The following is an 11276-nucleotide window of genomic DNA, read 5'->3' on the forward strand; positions in this document are numbered from 1 at the left end:
AGGTTAGACAACAAATGATCAAATTAGGGAATTAGGAACACAAGGTTATGACCACACACCATGGCTTAATCATACATTAGCTAGAATCAATCCGTTAATCTAATTGAACTTGGGAACTTATCTGCTTGAGTTAGTTATTTTCTTTCTTCCTTGTTTTATTTATTTCCCTTCTTTTTCATTTCTGTTTTGTGTAGGGAAAATGAATTGAATCATTCAATCACCAATCCTCGTGGGATCGACCTCGCACTTACATATGCTATACTACCAAACGGCTCGTGCACTTGCGAGTATCACAAGTTGAGGATGCAGCTTAATCAATTTTGGTGCAGCTGTATCTACACAACATGTATGAAAATGGAGTTTTCACTTTGGATAATTCCCATTCCTAGAAAGTGATGCAGCAAACCCAAATCTGTCATCTCATACCTTTGCATCATATCAGTCTTGAAATCTTGCATTAGCTCTTGAGAATTCCCTGTATAAACTATATCATCCACATAGATAGATACTATGACCAGATCCGAGGTTCCCCTGCCTTTAACATATAATGTTGCCTCACTTGTGCTCCTTTTAAAACCACATTGCACGAGATAAGAGTCTATTTCTCCATACCAGGCTCTAGGAGCATGTTTCAAGCCATACAAGGCTTTGTGCAATTTATACACTTTATCCTCTTCTCCTTGCACAATAAAACCATCGGGCTGTTCTACATACACCTCCTCTTGAAGCACTCCATTCAGAAAAGCTGATTTCACATCTAATTGATACATTTTCCAACTATTCTTTGCAGCCAAGGCAATGAGAGTTCGTATAGTATCCAACCTTGCCACAGGTGCAAAGGTTTCATTATAATCTATTCCGGGCTTTTGTGCATAGCCCTTTGCAACTAGTCTAGCTTTATGCTTTTGAACCGAACCATCCAAGTTCAACTTAGTCTTGTACACCCATTTTACTCCAATTATAGGTTTGTTGAAAGGTCTATTTACCAATTCCCACGTCTGATTCTTCTCAATCATGTTCATCTCATTTTCCATTGCCTTCTTCCAAGCTTCATCCTGTGCAGCTTCATCAAAGTTCTCAGGCTCCACTATGCATGAATGGCAACTTGTATAGATCTCACTCAGATTTCTGTACCTCAAAGGTGTGTCATCAACCGAGGGATCATCTGCAGGTTCTTCTTCTGTTTCAGGTTCTTGGAAAGCATATTCTTCTTCTGTTTCAGTTGTTCTCATATCTGACATTTCATCCGCAGGAAGTGGAATGCAGATTTCTTTCACTTTGTGTTGCTCCCAGTCCCATTTGCCATGCTCATCAAAAACCACATCCCTTGAGAGCAAAACCTTCTGAGTTGCAAGATTCAATATTCTGTATCCCTTCTCACATGTACCATATCCAATAAAAACTCCTATGGCACTTGTTGCTTCTAGCTTATGCCTTAACTTTCCAGGAATAAGTGAGTAACACACCGAGCCAAACACCTTGAGATGTTTAACTCCAAGCTTTCTCCCACTAAACTTCTCAAAAGGTGTAGTATTCTCCAAAGCTCGGGTTGGACTTCTATTAAGTAAATACACAGAGGTATTCATTGCCTCACACCAAAGCGTGTAGGGAAGCTCCTTGTCATGAATCATGCACTTTGCCATTTCTACAATGGTTCTGTTTTTCCTCTCCGCAACGCCATTTTGCTGTGGAGAATAAGCTACTCTGAGCTGCCTTTCTATTCCCAGATTTTCACAAAATTGAAGAAAATCAGCTGAGATGAATTCTCCTCCCCAATCAGTCCTCAACCTCTTCACATGGTATCCAGATTGAAGCTCCACCATTACTTTGAATTTCTTGAACACATGGAATGTCTCGGACTTGTTTCTCAGAAAATAAACCCAGCACATCCTTGAAAAATCATCTATGAATGTGATAAAATATTTATTTCCACCTAGGCTTGCTGTTTGCATTGGACCACACAAGTCTGAATGAATCAGTTCTAATGGCTCCTTGGCTCTCCACTTTGATTCCTTAGGGAATGGCTCCCTGTGACCCTTCCCCAATACACAACCGTGGCACAACACTTCACCATTTTGGATTTCAGGCAGCCCTAATACCATTGCTTGGCTCTGCAACAGCTTGAGACTTCGAAAGTTTAAGTGCCCAAACCTCTTGTGCCATATCTTGGAGCATTCTTACACATTTTTTTTCAAGGCAACCTCCTTGATTGTGTTGAAAGTTAAAGGAAAACACATGTTCCCCTTTTGCTTTACACTTACCACCATGTTACTTAAGGAACTATCATCGAAGATGTCAACCTTGTGATCTCCAAATACAAGAAAATAGCCATGCTCTGTCATCTGTCCTACACTTAGCAAATTTTCAGCTAGACTAGGTACAAGCATAACCTCCTTTATATACCTCTTACCCTTCATTGTTTCAATGATTAGTGTCCCTTTTCCTGCCACTTCAACCAAAACTCCATTGCCTACTTGAACCTTTGCTTTTACCCTTCTATCAATATCCACAAGTAAATCGGTCCTTGATGTCATGTGGTTGCTACAACCACTGTCAATATACCACTCATCACCTATTCTTCTTCTGTCCTATCCAGAGTGATTAGCATAAAATAAATTTCCAGTTTCTTCAACTTGATTAGCAAAGTTCACCTGCTGCACACCCTTGTTTGTATGACAATATTTTGCAATATGCCCAATTTTGTTACACTTGTGACACTTGACCTTATTCTTAAGCCAACACTCTCCATAGTGCAATTTATCACAGAATTTGCATTTATTTCCAGTGTTGTCTGTCTCATTTTTCACAGAGGAATTAGGCTTATTACCTCCATCACCCTTGTTGCCCCATTGCTGCCCGTGTGGTTTGGCATTCTTTTGAGACTTACTGGTGTAACCATTAGACCGTGCTGCCTTTGATCCAACGTTGAAGCTAGCAAATGCTTTCTCTGCACTATTGTCACCATGCCTATCAAGCCTCTGCTCATATCCTTTTAAAATAGCAACAACATCCTGAGCATCAATAGTGTCTAAATCTTTTGTATTCTCTATCACAGCTGCAATACTGTCATAGGACTTAGGCAGACTAATAAGTAGTTTCTGAACAATTCGTTGATTGCTCAGATCCTCACCATAGCTCTTCATTTGGTTAATCAAATCAAACAACTTAGCAATATATCCAGACAAAGATTCATTATCACTCATCCGAGTATATTCAAAATCACGCCTAAGACCCTGAAGTTTCACGGATCTTACCTGCTTATCACCCACAAATTCTTATTTCAGAATATCCCACGCAGCCTTTGCAGTTTCCTGAGTTGCAATTCGTGGAAAAATTTGATCTGATACAACCCCTTGGATAATACCTAGAGCTCTAGCGTCCTTCACCAAGTTCTCATGCATCAGCTTCCTCTCTGCCTCCGTGAGCTCCGCCTCCTTCGTCGGAGTTTTGTACCCATTCTCCACAAGATCCCATAGCTCGTGCGAACGAAAGATGGTTTTCATTTTGATTTGCCAGAAATCGAAATTTTCACCATTAAAAATGGGTGCCCTGAGTTCTCCTCCTCCAGATCCAGACATGTTAGTCTAGATTATTGATTTGAGCTCAAGAATCACACAACGAGCTTTTGCTCACAGATTCGAACCCAACCTCACAGTCACAACGCCCAGAAATTCAGACCCAACCTGGCTCTGAGGCCATGTTAGTGTTTGATAAGCTTCAGATAAAAATGGAGGAAATGGGTATATTGAAGAAGAGAGTGAAGGAAATAAAATGCTCTGTAAAACTTTTGTATTTCGTTGGGTATATGGAGCTGTTTCACTCACAGCTCATATTACTGTTAGAAGAGAGAGAGAGAGAGCTAGACAAATCCTAGCTTCAATCTCAACCATCCAACTACACTATCAGTAAGATTAAGACACCTGTCCAGTCAAGTCCTATGAGACTTAACAAACCATTTGACTATTATAAACAGCTTAGCCTATGAGCTAAGTATAACACTAAACCAGCAATTACATACTAAATCAGTTTACCATTTTGCACATTAACAGAAAGTATGCTAGGGCTCCTGCCGTATTGGCTGCTATCTTCAACCGCTTTTCCAATGAAAGTAGTGGTTTTTCGCCTTCTTTTACATGAATACGCTAATCAAGACTGCCATTGCTGATGAACTCATAAACCAATATTGGTGTTTTGGTCGTTAAACAACAACCTACGAATCTCACAACATTATTATGGTTGATTTGATAAAGAACAGTCATCTCGTCAGCAAATTGGTTCTTGGGGGTAATTTGTTTTTGGTCATCAATTGGGGCGGCAATTTGTTTTTTGTCATCTATTGGGGCGGCAATTTGTTTTTTGTCATCAATTGGGGCGTGTGGCTTCTTTATGCAACAACTGGTCTCTAATTCTGGCGGAGCTGTGGCAGAAGTCCGACGAAGCACCTGCGATGGGGAGGAGAGGAAGGAGGGAGAGAGGGAATTGAGGGAGGCAGTGAAAACTGGTCTCTAATTCAGTAGGGTTTAGTTTTCTTTTTTTAAAATTTAACTAATAAAGAAAAATATAGAAAATATTATCTCCTTAAAAAAGAACTAATATAATTTTAATGAAGTGGTTGTCCACATCAGCTGCCATGTAAGATGGTATTAAAATGTGGTAGATTTATGTGTTAAGCATAGCATATATTAAAAAAATAAAAGGAAGTGAAAGTAGAGAAAAGAGTAAAATAGGAAAGAAAAAGTACGAAAAGGAATAAAAGAGAAGATGGGAAGGGTGGGTGCGTAGAGGAGAAGGGAGAGGGTGGGTGGGGTTTGGGATATTTATTTTTGGTTTTAAAAATATTATTTTTAAAGAATTTTTTATTATATTTTTTTCACACATCAACACCAAAGTGGGCATCTCACTTGCCACATTACTAAGGGTAAAATAGGAAAGAAAAAGTACAAAAAGAAACAAAAATTAATTAAAAAATATTAAAAAATAGAAGGAAGTGAAAGTAGACAAAAGGGTAAAATAGAAAAGAAAAAGAAAAAGTACAAAAAGGAACAAAATTAATTAAAAGATATTAAAAAATAAAAGGAAGTGAAAGTAGACAAAAGGGTAAAATAGAAAAGAAAAAGTACAAAAAGGAACAAAATTAATTAAAAGATATTAAAAAATAAAAGGAAGTGAGAGTAGACAGAAGGGTAAAATAGGAGAGAAAAAGTACAAAAAGAAACAAAATTAATTAAAAGATATTAAAAAATAAAAAAAAGTGAAAGTAGAGAAAAGAAAAGTGGAAAAATCAACTCCCATAAATAAATTTGTGCTTGGCTAATTAATTGCAATTTAATTCAATTCTATAAATATTGATGAAAACATATTGATAATATGTTGGTACGCTTCTGTTGGCCACAATGATATCCACACATTATCAATAGCACATCGCCATTATGATTTTCGTTGAGAACTGAACATCCTATACATGGAGGGTCAGTTCGGGTCGGGTCAACTTAATAGATAGTTAGCCCGTGCTCTGCAAACCATCTGAAGTTTTTTGGTCGTCAGGCCCCTGACCACTTCGACCTGGAATGGAATCAAAATGATAATCACTATGATATCTTCTTGTTTTCTTTTTTCATTTTTTACAAAGCACTCATTCTTGAATCTCAAATTCTCAATCTTTATCCTAAATAGGAGAACCAAACTACACATGGCACTTGTGATTCATGCACCTTTTTGGGAAAGAGACAACCACTATAATATATATTGTATATATATACTGGGGTGTAATACACACAACTGATCCGCATCCCTCATCGGCACATGAACTGTTTGAATGCCTATCAATATCAACCACCATCATCGTCATCCACACTTCCACTCTGCAACTCTCTCTTTCTCTCTCTCATAATCAATGGCCGTGAATAGCTCTCTCTCACAGCTCCCCTCCACTCTCTCCCCCAAGCTCTCCAACTCCTCCTCAATCCCCACCTCCACTCACTTCCAACCCAAAACCAGAATTCCACTCTTCCGACATTTCCAAATGACCAACGACGTCGTCCTGACCCCTGTTGCCGTCGTTTCGACCTCCGCCTCTGCCGTCGTTGGTGTCGGCGACGCCTTACCTCCAGACTATGGCGACGTGTTCCCCCAGGCGGATCCGAGCGAGCGCAGAAGAGCTGGCGTGGTCCTCCATCCGACGTCGTTCCGTGGACCCCACGGCATTGGAGATTTAGGGGAGGAGGCGTTTCGTTTCATTGACTGGCTTCATGAAGCCGGGTGCTCCCTCTGGCAGGTGCTTCCGCTGGTTCCTCCTGGTAGGAACGCCAATGAAGAGGGCTCCCCTTACTCTGGTCAGGTAAAATTATACTTACCCAATTGATTTTTATTTATTTTTTTGTCAAAACTTACCCAATTGCTTATATATCTATATAATATATACACACACAGCTTGGATTTCATATGTGACTTGTGTAAAGCCTAATATTTTGATTGGCTGTAGTGTTCCATATCCTCATTGTGATTTGCAATTGAATTTGTGGGTAATTTTGGTTGATGGGATTTTGTAAGGATGCAAATTGTGGTAACACTCTGTTGATATCTCTTGAGGAGCTTGTCAATGATGGTTTGTTGACAAAGGAAGAGCTTCCAAAACCAGTGTGAGGAAAACTTTATTAATGCATCTGCCATCATATTGGGCTATTTATATGGGTTTCTGTATGGATTTGTCTTATGGGATTGTGGTGTACTGGTTCATGCAGTGATTCTGACCGCGTGAATTACTCAACTGTTGCTGACTTAAAGGATCCTCTGATAGCTAAGGTAAATTATGTGAACAGCATTACTGTCGCTCGTTTTTGTGCGTTTTCCATGACTTTCACTTCAGCCATCTTAGAACAGTTTTTCATGTTGAACTGTGTGAAACTGAAGTTGGGATATTTAGGAGTGAAAGTGAATTTAAAAGTCATCGTGAACAGTTTTCCATGACTTTCACTTAGAACTGTTTTTCATTTCTTACACCAAAAACTATTTCATAGTTTAGTGCTTTGTCAGGCTGCAGAGAGGCTTATTAGGAGTGAAGGTGAACTTAAAAGTCAGCTTGAAGATTTCCGTAATGACCCGGATATATCAAGTGAGATTTTCATATTATTTGTGCACTAATAATTTTATAATATACTTTTACTGTCGTGACAATTTTGTATGTGTTATAATTTGACAATCTTGGTTGTAAATTGGCATTATATTGTAGTTCTGGTTCGATAACTCTTCAGAATGGTGCTATTCTAACTGTTCTAGGATCTATTAGTTGAATGTATGCACATACATACATACACATGTGTTATTCAGGAAAGTACCAAATTTTTGGTTACTAACTTACTAAAAAATTACTGTCTTTTACTTCCTAGAACTTGTTGTCCAAATGGTCCTGGTGAAAATACCAAGCACAAAGAACGCAGCTCCAGAGTGCTTTTGTATGCTTGTGTGGACATTTTTCCCTCTCTCATGTGTGATTCTTGTTTCACATTTTTGTAGGCTGGCTTGAAGATGCAGCTTATTTTGCAGCAATTGACAGCAGTTTAAATGCTTTCAGTTGGTACGAGTGGCCTGAACCTTTGAAAAATCGCCATCTTGCAGCCTTGGAAGACATTTACCAGAGCAAACAGCATTTTGTGAGATCTGGGTGACTGACTATTACTTATTGATTTATAGTTTCTTATTGTATGCATACTTAATGTTAGGAGCCCCTTTAATTCCCATTTCCCCTGATGTTTTTGTTTTTGCAGATAAATATCTTCATTGCTGAACAATTTTTGTTCCAAAGGCAATGGCAGAAAGTTCGCAAGTATGCACAGATGAAGGGAATCAGTATCATGGGAGACATGCCCATTTACGTAGGTTATCACAGTGCAGATGTTTGGGCCAATAAAAAACATTTTCTGCTGGTGAGTACTTTTTAGTGGGTAAAGGGAGATCTTCATAACACAGCATGCTGTACTAGGTGTCAATTGCTGATCATATATTAGTTTTTCAGAACCGGAATGGTTTTCCTCTTGAAGTTAGTGGTGTTCCCCCGGATGCTTTCAGTGAAACTGGTCAGCTCTGGGACAGGTTTATACAAAACATACATAATGCTTCAAGTTTGTTTTGTGGTTTGAGCTATATCATTGAGCTTCCTGATAAACCTAATGTTTGAAATAAAGCCCACTATATGATTGGAAAGCAATGGAGAAAGAAGGATTTTCATGGTGGATACGCCGCATGCGAAGAGCACAGAATATATATGATGAATTCAGGATAGACCACTTTAGAGGTCTTGCTGGCTTTTGGGCTGTTCCGTCTGGTGAGAAATTACAGATCAGACTTCTTATGCTTCTATCTTGTAGCATGTCTATGTTGTTATCACACTAATATATGGCGTGTTCACAGAAGCAAAAGTTGCCATGGTTGGACGATGGAAGGTCAGGTTTGAATATATTGTTTTCTAGTTATTATTCTGTGAACTTTATTACCCCCATCATTCAATCTGAAATTTTTTATTTTATTTTAAACAATGGTAGGCTGGCCCTGGAAAATCCTTTTTTGATGCCATATTCAGAGCAGCTGGGAAGATTAACATAATAGCTGAAGATTTGGTATGTTTTAGCTGGTTGGATACAAAATTCTTTTTCAATGCCATATCCAGAGCAGTTGGGAAGACTTAACATAATAGCTCAATTCTTTGATTTAATACTTCCAGAAATATATTCAATCCTTCAAATAAAAAGAGAAGAAAACAAAAAGAGTAAAACTATGGGAGTAAATTTTGATGCTATGAGGTTACTGATTTAATGATTCTTTTTATTACACTGGTGTCCTTACAAAATAGAAAGAAAAAAACTTAAAAATAAAAGAAGAAAACTGCTTATGTGGTAGATGTCTGATTGATCTTTTGACATGTAAGATGCATTGTTGATGTGGTGGATCCTGGTGCTACGAAATTAAATTTCGATACGGTGAAGCAATGATAAGATTGAGAAAGTTTATTACAATGTTACCGTCTTATTGTAACTGGACCTCAGTAATTGTATGGATTCAGATGCTTTGCTATTTGTACCAATTGATGATTGCTAGCATATAAAATAATTGCTGGCCCACATCCTAACAGCTTAAGCTTTGGGAAAGTGTTCAAACAAAAAAACTTTATCATGGTATCGGAGCAGGAGGTCCTGATTTGAAACCCTTACAATTACAACCTCTCTATATAAGTTGAAATTGGCCTCTAGTGTAAAGGGAGCTTTATTAGAATATAAAATAATTGTTGGCTCACATCTTAACAACTTAAATTTTCCAGAATAGTGGTAAACGAATAAACCTTTTATCATTGCGAAGATTATTAATGTAAATACCCATTTATTCACATTTTCATGAGCGTTTGCTTGATTTGTTCTCATATTGCATGACAGGGAGTTATCACTGAGGATGTAATTCAGCTAAGGAAATCCATAGGGGCACCTGGAATGGCCGTCCTCCAGTTTGGTAATGACTTCTTGCCCATTTATTATACTACTGTATTCTATATAATTAGCTTTGAGAAATAACCTTAAGCTTAAATGACCTAATGTTCTTGCCCTGTTGTGTAAATTCTCTATGTAGGTTTTGGAAGTGATGCTGCTAACCCTCATTTACCTCATAATCATGAGCCCAATCAAGTTGTTTACACTGGAACTCATGATAATGACACGGTAAATTCATCAATCCATGGGCTTCTTTCCATATGTTTCTGGGTTTCTCCCCAAATGATTGTCGGGCATATTCTGGAGGTTTTCTTTCTGCTACTCAATTATAGCTGGCAGAGCATATTCTTGTAGTTCTTGTAGTGGTTGTTCCAATCCCATGATCATGACTTCTGTTTAACTTTTTTGCGTTCAGCTTTTAAGTGAAGCTGGCTAATAGTTTCTTTGATTGCCTTGCAGATTCGAGGGTGGTGGGATGTTTTGAAGCAAGAAGAGAAGTCCAATGTGGGTTCCTTTTTGTTTTTAGTGTTTTCTTTCTTTCGAAAAATCTAGTACTAGAATATGTAATTTCACACTACATGTTAGACAAGATGTAGCTTCTTTTTGTGTTTCTTTACAGTTTTATCGTTATCCCAGGTCCTGAAGTATCTTTCAATTGCTGAAGAAGATGATATCTCATGGGCACTCGCAAAAGCTGCATTATCTTCTGTGGCCCGAACAGCAATCATACCTATGCAAGATATTCTTAGGTTAGGAAGTTCAGCGAGGATGAACATTCCTGCAACTCAGGTAAATGACAGCGTCATACATAGATGCGATAAATTGGTAATGGGCAGTAGAATGGTGGTTGAAGGTCTTTGTTGTCTGCAGCACATTGATGGTTAGGGTCTAGACTCTAGAGTTAAAATGTAGATGAATATAGGCCAAATCGGATTCTTGGCATGGTTGGGGTGCTCCCATCCTATCCTTTTCTGTTTTACAACCTGGGTGTTTTGGCCAAATTATAAAATCCAAATCTATGTGCTCCTGGGTTTCTACTCAGGCGGCAAGAGGCAAGACGAAAACATTTGAGGCTTTTTGTTTCCTTCTTTCTGATATTTAAGAGCATACTTTTTTCCCCATCATTTTACCAGACATAATAATTAGAAGTCAGAATCTTTGCTTCTGAGCAGAAAGTTTAAGCTTTTTATTTTTTGGTTTTAATCTCTTGTAGAAATATGGCAACCTAACATATTGACACCGCATGTCAATGATTTGTTTTATTTCTTTGCACAGTTTGGAAATTGGGGTTGGAGGATACCAAGTTCCAGGAGCTTTGATAGCTTGGAGACAGAAGCTTTGCAACTGAGGGAAATGTTGTCGATGTATGGGCGGCTGTAAATTAAGGGTGCTAAATAACTTTTTTGTTCAAGTGGTCATGAACTACAGACAGGTTGTTGTATCAGAATAATACTCTACAGAAGAATAATAAATTACGTTACTTCAATAAAAATGTTGGACTTGTATCAAGTTCAGTTGAATAAAATGGCATTTATTCAGATAATCTATTTGTACAGTAATATATGGGTTCTCCAGATGGATACTTTGAACCAAATTTGCATGACTATTTGCCCAGCATTCGCAAGTATAGCGTGCACGTTAGGATTTAGATAGAAGAAATGGTGAAGTTTATATGGTAGGTCAAAATTTGCAAGACCTGTTGCAAACTTGCAATATATGAGTCTTAATTTCTTGCCATTAGAAATTGTGTTTACATTAGAAACCGGTTTGGTTGTGCTTACCAAACCGCTTAACAGTTCTTCC

The 11276-nt window shown here is 38.1% G+C and overlaps 1 protein-coding gene across 1 annotated transcript; it reads left to right on the forward strand.

The window, feature by feature from the left end:
* Positions 1-5537: 5537 nt before the first annotated feature.
* On the forward strand, positions 5538-11016 carry DPE1 (disproportionating enzyme). The gene is made up of 15 exons (XM_021946838.2): positions 5538-6337; positions 6550-6638; positions 6741-6801; positions 7033-7111; positions 7513-7649; positions 7764-7922; positions 8012-8088; positions 8181-8320; positions 8407-8438; positions 8538-8612; positions 9423-9495; positions 9613-9701; positions 9933-9977; positions 10110-10262; positions 10749-11016. Exons 1-15 carry the CDS (start codon positions 5894-5896, stop codon positions 10851-10853), a joined length of 1758 nt encoding a protein of 585 aa, XP_021802530.2. The 5' UTR covers positions 5538-5893; the 3' UTR covers positions 10854-11016.
* The last annotated feature ends 260 nt before the right edge of the window (positions 11017-11276 follow it).

This window comes from Prunus avium, chromosome 6, assembly GCF_965620075.1.
Source record: "Prunus avium chromosome 6, drPruAviu1.hap1.1, whole genome shotgun sequence".
Lineage (NCBI taxonomy): Eukaryota > Viridiplantae > Streptophyta > Magnoliopsida > Rosales > Rosaceae > Prunus > Prunus avium.